At 38.9% G+C, this 19,073-nt stretch overlaps 1 protein-coding gene and 1 non-coding gene across 2 annotated transcripts in view; one reads left to right on the top strand and one right to left on the bottom strand.

Annotated features, from left to right (window-relative positions):
* Window positions 1-18,319: 18,319 nt before the first annotated feature.
* Window positions 18,320-19,073, bottom strand: part of LOC143611269 (uncharacterized) — a 5,989-nt gene continuing 5,235 nt past the window's right edge. The window contains exons 13-15 of the mRNA XM_077085517.1: window positions 18,635-18,709; window positions 18,521-18,556; window positions 18,320-18,439 (exon numbers count right to left, since the gene is read on the bottom strand). Of these exons, the coding sequence (XP_076941632.1) occupies window positions 18,320-18,439; window positions 18,521-18,556; window positions 18,635-18,709 (231 nt within the window). The remainder of the gene's footprint in view (window positions 18,440-18,520; window positions 18,557-18,634; window positions 18,710-19,073) is intronic.
* The window catches only part of TRNAN-GUU (transfer RNA asparagine (anticodon GUU)), a 72-nt gene continuing 14 nt past the window's right edge, over window positions 19,016-19,073 (top strand). Inside the window, exon 1 of the tRNA in view lies at window positions 19,016-19,073. This exon is cut by the window's right edge and continues 14 nt beyond it. This is a non-coding gene — a tRNA (tRNA-Asn).

Genomic DNA, 19,073 nt, shown 5'->3' with positions numbered 1-19,073 from the left:
TCGGTCCTAGAGACCTGCATAGAATATTTTACGACCCTACAAAATAATCGGATCGAATTGATGTCCGTAGAGCTTTCCTGTGGCCCGTTCGAAATTTTGCTACTACGGCCAAAGGGGTATGTTCACCGTCAGCCCGAAAAAACTGAATATGGGGCTATTCACCGAAAATGACCATATTTTCAGACCTGGAGACTTGCATCAAATATTTTATGACCCTACCAAAGAATCGGATAGATTTGATGTCCCTAGAGATTTCTCAATCCTGGAGACCTACATATAATAATTTATGATCCTACGAAAGAATCGGATCGATTTGAAGTCCCAGAAGCTTTCCAGTGGCCCGTTCGAAATTTTGCTACTACGGCCAAAGGGGTATGTTCACCGTCAGCCCGAAAAAACTGAGAATGTGGCTATTCACCAAAAATGACCATATTTTCGATCCTGGAGACATGCATCGAATATTATATAACCCTACAAAAAAATCGGATCGATTTAATGTCCCTAGAGCTTTCTCGTGGCCCGTTCGAAATTTTGCTACTACGACCAAAGAGGTATGTTCACCGTCAGCCCGAAAAAACCGAGTATGTGGCTATTCAATGAAAATGACCATATTTTGGGACATGGAGACCTGCATCGAATATTTTATGACCCTGCCAAAGAATCGGATCGATTTGATGTCCCTAGAGATTTCCCATGGCCCGTTCGAAATTTTGCTACTACGGCCAAAGGGATATGTTCACCGTCAGCCCGAAAAAACTGAGTAGGGGGCTATTCACCGAAAATGACCATATTTTCAGTCCTGGAGACCTGCATCGAATATTTTATGACCCTATGAAAGAATCGGATCTAAGTGATGTCCCTGGAGCTTTCCTGTGGCCCGTTCGAAATTTTGCTACTAAGGCCAAAGGGGTATGTTCACCGTTAGCCCGAAAAAATTGATTATGGGCTATTCACCCAATCTGAACATATTTTCGATCATGGAGACTTCCAACGAATATTTTATAGCCCTGCGATAGAATCGGATCAATTTGATGTCCTTAAAGCTTTCCCGTGGCCCTTTCGAAATTTTGCTACTACGACCAAAGGGGTATGTTCACCGTCAGCTCGAAAAAGCTGAGTATGGGGCTATTCACCGAAAATAACCATGTTTTCGGTTCTGGAGACCTACATCGAATATTTTATGACCCTACGAAAGAATCGGATCGATTTGATGTCCCAAGAGCTTTCCCGTGGTCCGTTCGAAATTTTGCTACTACGGCCAATGGGGTATGTTCACAATCAGCCCGAAAAAACTGAGTATGGGGCTATTAACCGAAAATGACCATATTCTGAATCCTGGAGACCTGCATATAATATTTAATGATCCTACGAGAGAATCGGATCGATTTGAAGTCCCAAAAGCTTGCCAGCGGCCCGTTCGAAATTTTGCTACTACGGCCAAAGGGGTATGTTCACCGTCAGCCCGAAAAAACTGAGTAGGGAGCTATTCACCGAAAATAACCATATATTCGGTCTTGAAGACCTGCATCGATGATTTTATTACCCTACAAGAAAATCGGATCGATTTAATATCCCTAGATCTTTCTCGTGGCCCTTTCGAAATTTTGCTACTAAAACCAAAGGGGTGTGTTCACCGTCAGCTCGATAAAGTTAAGTATGGGGCTATTCACCGAAAATGACCTTATTTTCAGTCCTGAAGACCTGCGTATAATATTTTATGAACCTACGAATGAATCGGATTGATTTGATGTCCCTAGAGCTTTCCCGTGGATCGTTCGAAATTTAGCTACTACGGCCAAATGGGTATGTTCACCGTCAGCCCGAAAAAACTGAGTACGGGGCTATTCACCGAAAATGACCATATTTTCGGTCCTGTTGACCTACATCGAATATTTTACGACCCTACGAAAGAATCGGTTCGATTTGATATCCGTAGAGCTTTCCTGTGGTCCGTTCGAAATTTTGCTACTACGGCCAAAGGGGTATGTTCACCGTCAGCTAGAAAAAGCTGAGTATGGGGCTATTCACAAAAAATGATCATGTTTTCGGTCCTGGAGACCTACATCGAATATTTTATGACCCTACGAAAGAATCGGATCGATTTGATGTCCCAAGAACTTTCCCGTGGCCCATTCGAAATTTTGCTACTACTGCCAAAGGGATATGTTCACCATCAGCCCGAAAAAACTGAGTATGTGGCTATTCACCGAAAATGACCATATTCTCAATCCTGGAGACCTGCGTATAATATTTAATGATCCTACGAAAGAATCGGAACGATTTGAAGTCCCAAAATCTTTCCAGTGGCCCGTTCGAAAGTTAGCTACTACGGCCAAATGGGTATGTTCACCGTCAACCCGAAAAAACTGAGTACGGGGCTATTCACCGAAAATGACCATATTTTTGGTCCTGTTGACCTACATCGAATATTTTACGACCCTACGAAAGAATCGGTTCGATTTGATATCCGTAGAGCTTTCCTGTGGCCCGTTCGAAATTTTGCTACTACGGCCAAAGGGGTATGTTCACCGTCAGCTAGAAAAAGGTGAGTATGGAGCTATTCACCGAAAATGACCATGTTTTCGGTCCTGGAGACCTACATCGAATATTTTATGACCCTAAGAAAGAATCGGATCGATTTGATGTCCCGAGAGCTTTCCCGTGGCCCGTTCGAAATTTTGCTACTACGGCCAATGTGGTATGTTCACAATCAGCCAAAAAAAACTGAGAATGGCGCTATTCACCGAAAATGGCCATATTTTCAATCCTGGAGACCTGCATATAATATTTAATGATCCTACGAAAGAATCGGATCGATTTGAAGTCCCAAAATCTTTCCAGTGGCCAGTTCGAAATTTTGATACTACGGCCAAAGGGGTATGTTCCCCGTCAGCCCGAAAAAACTGAGTAGGGGCTATTCATTTAAAATGACCATATTTTCGGTCATGAAGACCTGCATCAAATATTTTATGACCCTACGAAAGAATCGGATCGATTTAATGTCCCTAAAGCTTTCTGGTAGCCCGTTCGAAACTTTTCTACTACGGCCAAAGGGGTATGTTCACCATCATCCCGAAAAAACCGAGTATGGAGATACTCACCGAAAATGACCATATTTTCAATCTTGGAGACATGCATCTAATATTTTATGATCCTACGAATGAATCGGAACGATTTGAAGTCCCAAGAGCTATCTCGTGGCCCGTTCGAAATTTTGCTACTACGGCCAAAGGGGTATGTTCACCGTCAGCTCGAAAAAGCTGAGTATGGGGGTATTCACCGAAAATGACCATGTTTTCGGTCCTGGAGACCTACATCGAATATTTTATGACCCTACGAATGAATCGGAACGATTTGATGTCCCAAGAGCTTTCCCATGGCCCGTTTGAAATTTTGCTACTACGGCCAATGGGGTATGTTCACAATCAGCCCGAAAAAACTGAGTATGGGGCTATTCACCGAAAATGACCATATTTTCAATCCTGGAGACTTGAATATAATATTTAATGATCCTACGAAAGAATCGGATCGATTTGAAGTCACAAAATCTTTCCAGTGGCCCGTTCAAAATTTTTCTACTACGGCCAAAGGGATATGTTCACCGTCAGCCCGAAAAACCTGAGTAGGGAGCTATTCACCGAAAATGACCATATTTTCGGTCTTGAAGACCTGCATCGATGATTTTATTACCCTACAAGAAACTCGGATCGATTTAATATCCCTAGATCTTTCTCGTGGCCCATTCGAAATTTTGCTACTAAAGCCAAAGGGGTGTGTTCACCGTCAGCTCGATAAAGCTAAGTATGGGGCCATTCACCGAAAATGACCATATTTTCAGTCCTGGAGACCTGCGTATAAAATTTTATGACCCTACAAATGAATCGGATTGATTTGATGTCCCTAGAGCTTTCCCGTGGCCCGTTCGAAATTTAGCTACTACGGCCAAATGGGTATGTTCACCGTAAGCCCGAAAAAACTGAGTACGGAGCTATTCACCGAAAATGACCATATTTTCGGTCCTGTTGACCTACATCTAATATTTTACGACCCTACGAAAGAATCGGTTCGTTCGAGATTTTGCTACTACGGCCAAAAGGGTATGTTCACCGTCAGCCCGAAAAAATTGTGTACGGGGATATTCACCGAAAATGACCATGTTTTCGGTCTTGGAGACCTGCATCGAATATTTTATGACCCTACGAAAGAATCGGATCGATTTGATGTCCCATGAGTTTTCCTGTGGCCCGTTCGAAATTTTGCTACTACGGCTAAAGGGGTATGTTCACCGTCAGCTCGAAAAAGCTGAGTATGGGGCTATTCACCGAAAATGACCATGATTTCGGTTTTGGAGACCTGCATCGAATATTTTATGACCTTACGAATGAATCGGATCGATTTGATGTCCCTGGAACTTTCTGGTGGCCCGTTCGAAATTTTGCTACTACGGCCAAAGGGGTATGTTCACTATCAGCCCGAAAAAACTGAGTACGGGGCTATTCAACGAAAATGACCATATTTTCGGTCCTGAAGACCTGCATCGAATACTTTACGACCCTACGAAAGAATCGGATCGATTTGATGTCCGTAGAGCTTTTCCTGTGGCCCGTTCGTAATTTTGCTACTATGGCCAAAAGGGTATGTTCACCGTTAGCTCGAAAGAGTTGAGTATGGAGCTATTCACCGAAAATGACCATGTTTTCGGTCTTGGAGACCTACATCGAATATTTTATGACCCTACGAAAGAATCGGATCGATTTGATGTCCCAAGAACTTTCCCGTGGCCCATTCGAAATTTTGCTACTACTGCCAAAGGGATATGTTCACCATCAGCCCGAAAAAACTGAGTATGTGGCTATTCACCGAAAATGACCACTATTTTCAATCCTGGAGACCTGCGTATAAAATTTTATGATCCTACGAAAGAATCGGATCGATTTGAAGTCCCAAAATCTTTCCAGTGGCCCGTTTGAAATTTTGCTACTACGGCCAAAGGGGTATGTTCACCGTCAACTCGAAAAAACTGAGTACGGGGATATTCACCGAAAATGACCATATTTTCGGTCCTGGAGACCTGCAACGAATATTTTATGACCCTACGAATGAATCGGATCGATTTGAAGTCCCTCGAGCTTTCTGGTGGCCCGTTCGAAATTTTGCTATTACGGCCAAAGAGGTATGTTCACTATCAGCTCGAAAAAACTGAGTACGGGGCTATTTACCGAAAATAACCATATTTTCGGTCCTAGAGACCTGCATAGAATATTTTACGACCCTACAAAATAATCGGATCGAATTGATGTCCGTAGAGCTTTCCTGTGGCCCGTTCGAAATTTTGCTACTACGGCCAAAGGGGTATGTTCACCGTCAGCCCGAAAAAACTGAATATGGGGCTATTCACCGAAAATGACCATATTTTCAGACCTGGAGACTTGCATCAAATATTTTATGACCCTACCAAAGAATCGGATAGATTTGATGTCCCTAGAGATTTCTCAATCCTGGAGACCTACATATAATAATTTATGATCCTACGAAAGAATCGGATCGATTTGAAGTCCCAGAAGCTTTCCAGTGGCCCGTTCGAAATTTTGCAACTACGGCCAAAGGGGTATGTTCACCGTCAGCCCGAAAAAACTGAGAATGTGGCTATTCACCAAAAATGACCATATTTTCGATCCTGGAGACATGCATCGAATATTATATAACCCTACAAAAAAATCGGATCGATTTAATGTCCCTAGAGCTTTCTCGTGGCCCGTTCGAAATTTTGCTACTACGACCAAAGAGGTATGTTCACCGTCAGCCCGAAAAAACCGAGTATGTGGCTATTCAATGAAAATGACCATATTTTGGGACATGGAGACCTGCATCGAATATTTTATGACCCTGCCAAAGAATCGGATCGATTTGATGTCCCTAGAGCTTTCCCATGGCCCGTCCGAAATTTTGCTACTACGGCCAAAGGGATATGTTCACCGTCAGCCCGAAAAAACTGAGTATGGGGCTATTCACCGAAAATGACCATATTTTCAGTCCTGGAGACCTGCATCGAATATTTTATGACCCTATGAAAGAATCGGATCTAAGTGATGTCCCTGGAGCTTTCCTGTGGCCCGTTCGAAATTTTGCTACTAAGGCCAAAGGGGTATGTTCACCGTTAGCCCGAAAAAATTGATTATGGGCTATTCACCCAATCTGAACATATTTTCGATCATGGAGACTTCCAACGAATATTTTATAGCCCTGCGATAGAATCGGATCAATTTGATGTCCTTAAAGCTTTCCCGTGGCCCTTTCGAAATTTTGCTACTACGACCAAAGGGATATGTTCACCGTCAGCTCGAAAAAGCTGAGTATGGGGCTATTCACCGAAAATAACCATGTTTTCGGTTCTGGAGACCTACATCGAATATTTTATGACCCTACGAAAGAATCGGATCGAATTGATGTCCCAAGAGCTTTCCCGTGGTCCGTTCGAAATTTTGCTACTACGGCCAATGGGGTATGTTCACAATCAGCCCGAAAAAACTGAGTATGGGGCTATTAACCGAAAATGACCATATTCTGAATCCTGGAGACCTGCATATAATATTTAATGATCCTACGAGAGAATCGGATCGATTTGAAGTCCCAAAAGCTTGCCAGCGGCCCGTTCGAAATTTTGCTACTACGGCCAAAGGGGTATGTTCACCGTCAGCCCGAAAAAACTGAGTAGGGAGCTATTCACCGAAAATAACCATATATTCGGTCTTGAAGACCTGCATCGATGATTTTATTACCCTACAAGAAAATCGGATCGATTTAATATCCCTAGATCTTTCTCGTGGCCCTTTCGAAATTTTGCTACTAAAACCAAAGGGGTGTGTTCACCGTCAGCTCGATAAAGCTAAGTATGGGGCTATTCACCGAAAATGACCTTATTTTCAGTCCTGAAGACCTGCGTATAATATTTTATGAACCTACGAATGAATCGGATTGATTTGATGTCCCTAGAGCTTTCCCGTGGATCGTTCGAAATTTAGCTACTACGGCCAAATGGGTATGTTCACCGTCAGCCCGAAAAAACTGAGTACGGGGCTATTCACCGAAAATGACCATATTTTCGGTCCTGTTGACCTACATCGAATATTTTACGACCCTACGAAAGAATCGGTTCGATTTGATATCCGTAGAGCTTTCCTGTGGTCCGTTCGAAATTTTGCTACTACGGCCAAAGGGGTATGTTCACCGTCAGCTAGAAAAAGCTGAGTATGGGGCTATTCACAAAAAATGATCATGTTTTCGGTCCTGGAGACCTACATCGAATATTTTATGACCCTACGAAAGAATCGGATCGATTTGATGTCCCAGGAGCTTTCCCGTGGCCCGTTGGAAATTTTGCTACTACGGCCAATGGGGTATGTTCACAATCGGCCCGAAAAAACTGAGTATGGGGCTATTCACCGAAAATGACCATATTCTCAATCCTGGAGACCTGCATATAATATTTAATGATCCTACGAAAGAATCGGATCGATTTGAAGTCCCAAAATCTTTCCAGTGGCCCGTTCGAAATTTTGCTACTACGGCCAAAGCGGTATGTTCACCGTCAGCCCGAAAAAACTGAGTAGGGAGCTATTCACCGAAAATGACCATATTTTCAGTCCTGAAGACATGCATCGATGATTTTATTACCCTACAAGAAAATCGGATCGATTTTATATCCCTAGATCTTTCTCGTGGCCCGTTCGAAATTTTGCTAATAAAACCAAAGGGGTATGTTCACCGTCAGCTCGATAAAGCTAAGTATGGGGCTATTCACCGAAAATGACCATATTTTCAGTCCTAGAGACCTGCGTATAATATTTTATGACCCCACGAATGAATCGGATCGATTTGATGTCCCTAGAGCTTTCCCGTGGCCCGTTCGAAAGTTAGCTACTACGGCCAAATGGGTATGTTCACCGTCAACCTAAAAAAACTGAGTACGGGGCTATTCACCGAAAATGACCATATTTTCGGTCCTGTTGACCTACATCGAATATTTTACGACCCTACGAAAGAATCGGTTCGATTTGATATCCGTAGAGCTTTCCTGTGGCCCATCCGAAATTTTGCTACTACGGCCAAAGGGGTATGTTCACCGTCAGCTAGAAAAAGCTGAGTATGGAGCTATTCACCGAAAATGACCATGTTTTCGGTCCTGGAGACCTACATCGAATATTTTATGACCCTATGAAAGAATCGGATCGATTTGATGGCCCAAGAGCTTTCCCGTGGCCCGTTCGAAATTTTCCTACTACGGCCAATGTGGTATGTTCACAATCAGTCCAAAAAAACTGAGTATAGCGCTATTCACCGAAAATGGCCATATTTTCAATCCTGGAGACCTGCATATAATATTTAATGATCCTACGAAAGAATCGGATCGATTTGAAGTCCCAAAATCTTTCAGTGGCCCGTTCGAAATTTTGCTACTACGGACAAAGGGATATGTTCACCGTCAGCCCGAAAAAAGTGAGTAGGGGCTATTCATTGAAAATGACCATATTTTCGGTCATGAAGACCTGCATCAAATATTTTATGACCCTACGAAAGAATCGGATCGACTTAATGTCCGTAGAGCTTTCTGGTAGCCCGTTCGAAACTTTTCTATTACGGCCAAAGGGGTATGTTCACCATCATCCCGAAAAAACAGAGTATGGAGATACTCACCAAAAATGACCATATTTTCAATCTTGGAGACATGCATCTAATATTTTATGATCCTACGAATGAATCGGAACGATTAGAAGTCCCAAGAGCTATCCCGTGGCCCGTTCGAAATTTTGCTACTACGGCCAAAGGGGTATATTCACCGTCAGCTCGAAAAAGTTGAGTATGGGGGTATTCACCGAAAATGACCATGTTTTCGGTCCTGGAGACCTACATCGAATATTTTAAGACCCTACGAAAGAATCGGATCGATTTGATGTCCCAAGAGCTTTCCTGTGGCCCGTTCTAAATTTTGCTACTACGGCCAATGGGGTATGTTCACAATCAGCCCGAAAAAACTGATTACGGGGCTATTCACCGAAAATGACCATCTTTTCAATCTTGGAGACCTGAATATAATATTTAATGATCCTACGAAAGAATCAGATCGATTTGAAGTCCCAAAATCTTTCCAGTGGCCCGTTCGAAATTTTTCTACTACGGCCAAAGGGGTATGTTCACCGTCAGCCCGAAAAAACTGAGTAGGGGGCTATTCACCGAAAATGACCATATTTTCGATCCTGAAAACCTGCATCGAATATTTTATAACCCTACAAAAAAATCGGATCGATTTAATGTCCCTAGAGTTTTCCCGTTGCTCGTTCGAGATTTTGCTACTACGGCTAAAAAGGGTATGTTCACCGCCAGCCCGAAAAAACTGAGTATGGGGCTATTCATCGAAAATGACCATGTTTTCGGTCTTGGAGACCTACATCAAATATTTTATGACCCTACGAAAGAATCGGATCGATTTTATATCCCGAGAGCTTTCCCATGGCCCGTTCGAAATTTTGCTACTACGGCCAAAGGGGTATGTTCACCGTCAGTCCGAAAAAACTGAGTATGGGGCTATTCACCGAAAATGACCATATTTTCAGAGCTGGAGACCTGCATCGAATATTTTATGACCCTGCGAAATAATCGGATAGATTTGATGTCCCTAGAGCTTTCTCGATGCACGTTCGAAATTTTGCTACTACGGCTAAAGAGGCATGTTCACCGTCAGCCCGAAAAAACTGAGAATGGGGCTATTCACCCAACATGACCATGTTTTTGGTCCTGGAGACCTGCGTCGAGTATTTTATGACCCTACGAAAGAATCGGATCAATTTGATATCCCTAAAGCTTTCCCGTGGCCCGTTCGAGATTTTGCTAGTACGGCCAAAAGGGTATGTTCACCGTCAGCCCGAAAAAACTGAGTACGGGGATATTCACTGAAAATGACCATGTTTTCGGTCTTGGAGACCTGCATCGAATATTTTATGACCCTACGAAAGAATCGGATCGATTTGATGTCCCAAGAGCTTTCCCGTGGCCCGTTCGAAATTTTGCTACTACGGCCAAAGGGGTATGTTCACTATCAGCCCGAAAAAACTGAGTACGGGGCTATTCACCGAAAATGACCATATTTTCGGTCCTGAAGACCTGCATCGAATATTTTACGACCCTACGAAAGAATCGGATCGATTTGATGTCCGTAGAGCTTTGTTGTGGCCCGTTCGTAATTTTGCTACTATGGCCAAAAGGGTATGTTCACCGTTAGCTCGAAAGAGCTGAGTATGGAGCTATTCACCGAAAATGACCATGTTTTCGGTTCTGGAGACCTACATCGAATATTTTATTACCCTACGAATGAATCAGATCGATTTGATGCCCCTAAAGCTTTCTGGTGGCCCGTTTGAAATTTTGCTACTACGGCTAAAGGGGTATGTTCACCGTCAGCCCGAAAAAACTGAGTATGGGGCTATTCACCGAAAATGACCATATTTTCAGACCAAGAGACCTGCATCGAATATTTTATGACCCTGCCAAAGAATCGGATAGATTTGATGTCCCTAGAGATTTCTCAATCCTGGAGACCTGCATATAATAATTTATAATCCTACGATAGAATCGGATCGATTTGAAGTCCCAAAAGCTTTCCAGTGGCCCGTTCGAAATTTTGCTACTACGGCCATAGGGGTATGTTCACCGTCAGCCCGAAAAACTGAGAATGGCGCTATTCACCAAAAATGACCATATTTTCGATCCTGGAGACCTGCATCGAATATTTTATAACCCTACAAAAAAACCGGGTCGATTTAATGTCCCTAGAGCTTTCTCGTGGCCCGTTCGAAATTTTGCCACTACGACCAAAGGGATATGTTCACCATCAGCCCGAAAAAACTGAGTATGTGGCTATTCAATGAAAATGACCATATTTTCGGACATGGAGACCTGCATCGAATATTTTATGACCCTGCCAAAGAATCGGATCGATTTGATGTCCCTAGAGCTTTCCCGTGGCCTGTTCGAAATTTTGCTACTACGGCCAAAGGTGTATGTTCACCGTCAGCCCGAAAAAACTTAGTAGGGGGATATTCACCGAAAATGACCATATTTTCAGTCATGGAGACCTGCATCGAATATTTTATGACCCTATGAAAGAATCGGATCAATTTGATGTCCCTAGAGCTTTCCCGTGGCCGTTCGAAATTTTGCTACTAAGGCCAAAGGGGTATGTTCACCGTCAGCCCGAAAAAACTCAGTATGGGCTATTCACCCAATTTGACCATATTTTCGATCATGGAGACTTCCATCGAATATTTTATAGCCCTACGATAGAATCGGATCAAATTGATGTCCTTAAAGCTTTCCCGTGGCCCTTTCGAAATTTTGCTACTACAACCAAAGGGGTATGTTCACCGTCAGCCCGAAAAAACTGAGTATGGGGCTATTCACCGAATCTGACCATATTTTCGGTCCTGGAGACTCACATCGAATATTTTATGACCCTACAAAAGAATCGGATCAATTTGATGTCCCTAGAGATTTCTCGTGGCCCGTTCGAAATTTTATTACTACGGCCAAATGGGTATGTTCACCGTCAGCCCGAAAAAACTGAGTATGGGGCTATTCATCGAATATGACCATATTTTCGGTCCTGGAGACTTCTATCGAATATTTTATGACCCTATGAAAGAATCGGATCAATTTGATGCCCCAACTTTATAAATTTGTTTAATCGAGTCAAATAAATGAAATTATATGAGATTACGTATCTCTAAAACGTTATAAACAAAAGTAATCACTAGCCCTTAGGCTGTCGTGTACGTTTGTTTGGATCCTTTCATATGTGGTAAAAAGTCGGTGGGTACACCGCGCCACACCTGGTCATGAGCCTCCACCACGATGGGCCGGACCTAAGTTACGTCCTAGTGAGAGTGATCATGTGTATACGTATGGTACCTAAGTAATGTCGAACGTTGCGGTGTTTGCTGGGTTGTCATGTCTGTAACTTAAGTTTATAATTGTGTTTTGTTTTATAACTTGATTATTCCTAAGCCACGATGGGCCGGACCTAAGTTATGTCTCGAGGGGTAATCAAGTAAAGAAAATATTTTATGCGTCAGCTTATTCACCAGCATGTGTTGCTGAAGTATTTTCTAAACATTTTGCAGGTAATTAAGATTAGGTGCTTGGAATGCTCGAAGTGCTTTGTTATCTGATGGCTCAGATAAAAATTTGTTTTGTTAAAACTTATAAAAGATGTAATAATAATCTAAAACAAGTAAATGTTTCTTTTGTAAACTTTGACGAGAATTTATTAACTCGTCCTTTGGAAACCACTTAAATATAATGTAATTATTATTATTTCCGCTGTAAACCTCTGATTTTTATTAAATTACAATTGTGGTACCAACATATGTGTCATACGCATAGGCCGTGGTTTGGGGTGTGACAGCTAGTCCTTACACCCACGCTCGACTAGCGCCTAACAATGCCAAACAAACCAAAGCCAACAACACTTATAATAATTCAAAGGTTAGGCGGCCGAAATATTCAGTAACTGCTATGCTAAGGAACCCCCTTAGAATATCAAATATAAGACTTATTATATATGAGAATCAGATACCATAAACTTCAAAAACTCATATATAAACAGGCCTTATGAGTTACAACCAACTACTTACAAGTTACAACCAAACACCGTCAATATATATGTCGAATACACACAACTCAACCGGCCATCACCACTATAACAAACACCATCATCACCACCATCACGACTTGACAAAGAAGATACTGAAGGTAATGCCACAAAAGTTACATGACATGCCTCCTTATTCTGACTTCTTTTTTAACAACGGCTTTGAGAGATACTCAAACCAACCTCAAACAAACACTAGAGTTGCAAACTACCACGATCATAAGCACAAGTATGAGTTTACGCAAGCATAAGAGGATATAGATGCACAAGCTGCGGATTTCATCAAGTTGAGACACAGAAAATTTGAACTTAGCAAAACAATGTCTATGATGGGTGGCTAAGCCATATATATGTATATCATACAATATCATAAATCTTTATTGTTTATGTATAAGTGTGTTATGCGCAATTTTTGTTGAATAATGTTGTATCTTTAGTTTGGATATATGTATTTGTGGTGTGAAATTAAATAAAAAATTGTTTTTATTTTCATCTTTTGTAATTTGTCTAATGTAGATTGGATTTTACATTTTTACAAATAAAAAAATATCTAATTCACATGTTTACTATATTTAATTTAATACATACATTGAAGATGACCTTATGGCTTATAGTCATGTACATTACGTAAGCTCGACTCGCAGTCAAACCTCGCCTTATCATATTTATCCACGAACCTTTTTAACGACACAAAGGTTGGCAAATAGAATAACCGAATCGTATTCAAATTTCCAAAATGGCTACAACAATATACTTAAACCTCCAATATAATAAAAAAGAGATGGGAATCAGATTCCTTTGCACCCTAGCCCTCAACAAAGAACAACCAAACACAACTAAGTTGCAATCCTACAGAATTACCTTTTTACCATTAGAAAATGTTTATGTGGATCTATAAGAAGTAAGCATACTAATAATCTCAAAAAACACCATCATCGCGACTTGGCAAAGAAGATATTGAAGGTAATGCAGCACAAATTACATGACATGCCTCTTCGCTCTGACTTCTCCTTAAGAAATGGGTTTGAGAGATACTTAAACCAACCTCAAACGAACACTAGAGTAGCAAACTACCATGATCGTAAGGCGTAAGCACAAGTAGGAGTTTATGCAGACAGAAGAGGATATAGATACGCAAGCTACGGGTTTAATTGACTCAAAGCACAAAATGTTTGATCTTAGCAAAACAATGTCTATAACGGCCGGCTAACTAAGCCATATATATATTTATCATATAATATTGTATGTGTTTGTTATTTATGTATTATGGACAATCTTTGTTGAATAATGTTGTGTCTTTAGTGTGGATAAATGTTTTTAAGTTGTGAAATTTAATAAGAAAAAATTGTTTCTATTTCTTCTTTTATATAGTGTAATTTGAAAGAGGGTTGAATGCTTAGTCCCAACGTTAATCCAAGTTAGTTTTTAACATAAAAGTTTATAATAATTTCGCATTTAGTTCGCACGTTAATTTGGCAACTTGTTTGTGAGGGGCAATTGAAACTAATCTGGTAATTGAACGATTATTTAGCGGTCTGGATAACTTTCCACATCAATATAACAAATTCACAAATTTACTATATTTGATACATACAATGAAGATGATCTTATGGCTTATAGTCATGTACGTTGCGTTACATAAAATCGACTAGTGATCAAACCTCACCTTATAAGTCATGTTAGGTTGTACTAAAGCCAGGTTATGCGTCTAAGTTGTTTAATTAAAGTAGTCAAGTTCGATTGTACTAAAGTCAACCCGTTTAAAACTATACAAAAGAATTTGTCATCTCATCAACTCTTATGTCTCGTTTACAACCTACCAAGAGGTATGGATCGTGTTCAGGCTTAATCATTTCTACCTGATTCAATTCCATCTCTATCGTATCATAATATAATATTTTACCAAATATCAATATAACAGTTTAAGCATATGCTAGATCACAACATGTAATAATTAAAGAATCTTAAGTGCTTTACTTATATCAAAACCTAAAACACATGAAAAGAAAAGGACGGCTAATAACTAAAATGTATACATAGTTTTACATGATTTAAAGATACAGCTCAAACACCATTAAGGTTAATAGATTCCCACCGAACTAAAATGTTGGTTCTAAAACATGTTTTAATATTGTTGGCTTGACGTGTGGCGAAACAAACCAAAGCCAGAACACTTATAACAATTCCGAAATCTTCAATAAACGGCTATACTAAGGCTTCCCCTTAGAATATCAAATATGAGACTTGTAATATATGAGAATCACATTCCATAAACCTTCACAAACTCATATATAAATAGGCCTTATGAGTTCAATCTAACTTCATCCTATCATCCATCAACCAACTACTTACAACCAAGCACCGTCAATATGTCGAATACACACGACTCAACTGACCATCACCACCATCACGACTTGACAAAGAAGATATTAAAGGTAATGCCGCACAAGTTACATGACACGCCTCCTTATTCTGACTTCTTCAACAATGGGTTTGAGAGATACTCAAACCAACCACAAACAAACACTAGAGTTGCAAATTACCATGATCATAAGCATAAGTATGAGTTTATGCACACAGAAGAGGATATAGATGCGCAAGCTGCGTATTTCATTGAGTCTAAACACAAAATGTTTGATCTTAGCGAAACGTTGTCTATGATGGGTGTCTAAACCATATATAAATATCATACAACATTGTATATGTTTATTATTTGCGAATTATGAACAATCTTAACAATCTTTGTTGAATAATGTTGTATCTTTTGTTATTTTTATGGTGTGCAATAAATAAAAAAAATTGTTTCTTATTTAATCTTTTGTATAGTGTAATTTGTCTTAAGTTAGATTTCATTTTACATATCACAGCCTAATTGAATTTAACACTATATTACCAAATGTTAAATGGTAACTAATGTACAATCATATAAGTACTCTTTACTAATATAATCATAAGAGTAAGACACAATGTGTACTTTGAATAACCTAATTATTTTTCATGCATAAATTACTTGATTTAGTATATGATTGATAGACGTCGTCGCGCATGGTGTCGTTATTCATTAGGATTAGTTTACACTGTACGTCTTTTGTGTCGATACATCGTAATCAAGAAAGAATGAAAGATTGTATAAAAGTATTGTAAAAACCCAAGTTTGGTGTAATATATTCAGAATACATTACTTAATAATAATAATAATAATAATAATAATAATAATAATAATAAATCCTCACATAACTTATTCTCAACTATATATTTTAAAGATTGCGAAATATGGACTAAAATGACAATGTAGCGGTCGAAAGTATGAAAATATGACTTTCGTGGCGAAAGTGTAATTGAATGAACTTGTAGGTGACGTTTGTGGCCATCTCAATTCTTTAACTAAACTTCTTGGATATATTTGCCACATATTTATGATTTTGCTTTATAATATTGATATAAAGATGCCAATTTCTAGTATCACTTACAATATGAAAATAAACAGATTATATGTCTAACTTGTTTAATTAAATGTGTCATGTTCGATTGTATTAAACTATATAGAACTAACCAGAACGAGTTGTCATATCATCAGCTCTCTTACGACTCGTATACAACTTGATTACAACACGTTAAACGTACCATTTATAACTTGCTAACCGGTTTAACATGTTTAGATTAACGAGCCACAAAACGAATAAATATATTGGCTGTGTTTAGGCTTAATAACTTCGACCAGATACGATCTCCATCTCTAATATTGTAGATACCATGATATATTATTTATGTAAGAGATAACTGTGATTTTCACCCTTGTTTATTCAAACTATTGTTGTAGTTTAAAAGATTAAATTTGCCATATTCGCCCCTAGAGTTTTATTTCCGTCCATCATGTTAATATATTTTGGACTGAAAAAGCATATAACAACCTCTATGGACAAAAGCAATGAAAATAAAACTCTATGGACGGAATTTGTAACGAAATGAAACTCTAGTGATGAAAATAGCAAACTTTAAACTTTTGGTATGAAAATTTATACATGATTTACATAGACTCAAACACCATAAAGGTTAATAGATTCCCACCAAACTAAAATGTTGGTTTTAAACAATGTTTCAGTTTTGTTTGCTTGACATGTGGCCAAACAAACCAAAGCCACAATACTTATAATAATTCAAAGGTTAGGCAGCCGAAATCTTCAATCCTATTAATATTAAGGAATCTCCTTACTATAACAAATATAAAACTTATCATATAAGAGAATCAGATTCCATGACTCCTATTCATCATACATCTACATAAACCTTCACAAACTCTTATATAAATAGACCTTATGAGTTCAACATAACTTCATCCAATCCATTAACCACTTATAACAACCAAACACCGCCAATATGTCGAATAACCACAACTCAACCGGCCATCACCACCATCACAACTTGACAAAGAAGATATTGAAGATAATGCCGCACAAATTACATGACACACCTCCTTATTCTGACGACTTCTTCAGAAATGGGGTTGAGAGATCCTCAAATTACCAAGCTCAAATAAACACTAGAGTTGCAAAATACCATGATCATAAGCACAAGTACGAGTTTATGCAATTGGAAGATGATATAAATGTGCAAGCTGCGGATTTCATTGAGTCTAAACACAAAATGTTTGATCTTAGCAAAACAATGTATATGATGGGTGGCTAGCTAAGCCATATATACATCATAATATATTATATTGTATATGCTTATTATTTGTGTATTATGGACTATCCTTGTTGAATAATGTTGTATCTTTGGATATATGTTTATTTGGTGTGAAATTAAATAAAGAATTTGTTTTTATTTTATCTTAAATAACCTAGTTGAGTTTAATAAGTGCAATCATAACTATAGGTATAAAACAATTTAATACAGTTAATCTTTTTTATTTATAAAACAAAAAAAAAAATCAAATTATTTAATAAAGAGCTTGTTTAAAGAGCTTGTTTATATCTATGATTTATTATGTCACGCTTAATGTTTTCCAAATCTGCTAACTTTTAATTTAATTAAATAGGGTCTATAGATTCACATTCATCTTTAACGATCATATTATGCATTACAATGCATGTTATCATAACATCATATGATACAGTTTTTTTCTCGAGTAAAATGAGTCAATGACGGCTCATTACAAGGCATGACATCATTTGGTGTTCGAGATAACTTTCTGCGTCAAAATTATCAAATTGACGAATTTACTATATTTGCTACATACATTGAAGATGACCATATGCTTATTGTCATGTACGTTACGTAATCTCGACTTGTGGTCAAACGTCGCCTTAGAAGCTTTATCGATGAACCTTTTCAACGACTAAAAAAAGGTTGGCAAATAGAATAACCGAATCGTATTAGAATTTCCAAAATGGCTACAACATATAATAAAAAAGAGATGTGAATCAGATTCCTTTGCACCTTCTCAACAAAGAACAACCAAGTTGCAATCCTAAAGGATTATCTTTTTACCCTTGGAAAATATTTAACATATTCTCAATAGTGACCATAAAACTTTGAAGATTCTATATGTAGATCTATAAGAAGTAACCATACTAATAATCTCAAAAAACACTAGTGAACTTTACCCATATTCAATTATACTGGATTTGCTTCTTGAATCATATTTTCAACACCGATCGATTTATAATAAGCTTTTTCTGCATTCCGTAGGCGGTTTTGAAACATTTTCCACTCGTGTTTGCACCTATCTCTCACCTGTCACAATAATATTTGACCACCTACTGTCAAAAACATTTTTAGAAAACGACACCACTCGTAAATGTAATACAAACATACCCCTTTCCATGGAGCTTTCCCATCTTTTTCTTTGCCCTATAAAAGAAACAATATATATCAACACGCGCGCACAAAAGGATATTACAAGGGCAATTTTGGAATTTTGTTTATTACCTGGTTACCAAGTGATGGGACACCTAGATGCACAATCCATTGTGCATCAACAACTCCGATTTTTTCGTATGCAGGCTATATTTAAAAATAATAATAAATAAAAAATAAAAAATAAATAAAAGAGATTTGAATTATCTCTAACGGGTCAAGCTAGTAAAACTAAAAATGAAACAGGACAAACTAGTCGGGAGTCACAAAAGTGTTTCATATTTTTGTATAAAACCTCACAAATCACCTTATTCGGGAAATAAACTATTTTTGGAATAATATGACGTCCCCTCCTACGAAGAAGTTCCGGGAGTTACGAAGGAAGCTTCGAGCTCATATTGGTCATGGGTTGAGAACGGGAATGGAACTCTATGAGATCGAATCTCCCGTTGTTCCTCAGTAGCTCAGTGGTAGAGCGGTCGGTTGTTAACCGATTGGTCGTAGGTTCGAA

The sequence above is a fragment of the Bidens hawaiensis genome, unplaced genomic scaffold (genome assembly GCF_021521415.1).
Source record: "Bidens hawaiensis isolate Kalapana, Puna unplaced genomic scaffold, B.hawaiensis_p1.1 tig00030314_1, whole genome shotgun sequence".
NCBI classification, from domain to species: Eukaryota; Viridiplantae; Streptophyta; class Magnoliopsida; order Asterales; family Asteraceae; genus Bidens; species Bidens hawaiensis.
This window is presented reverse-complemented; position numbering and strand designations above follow the sequence as displayed.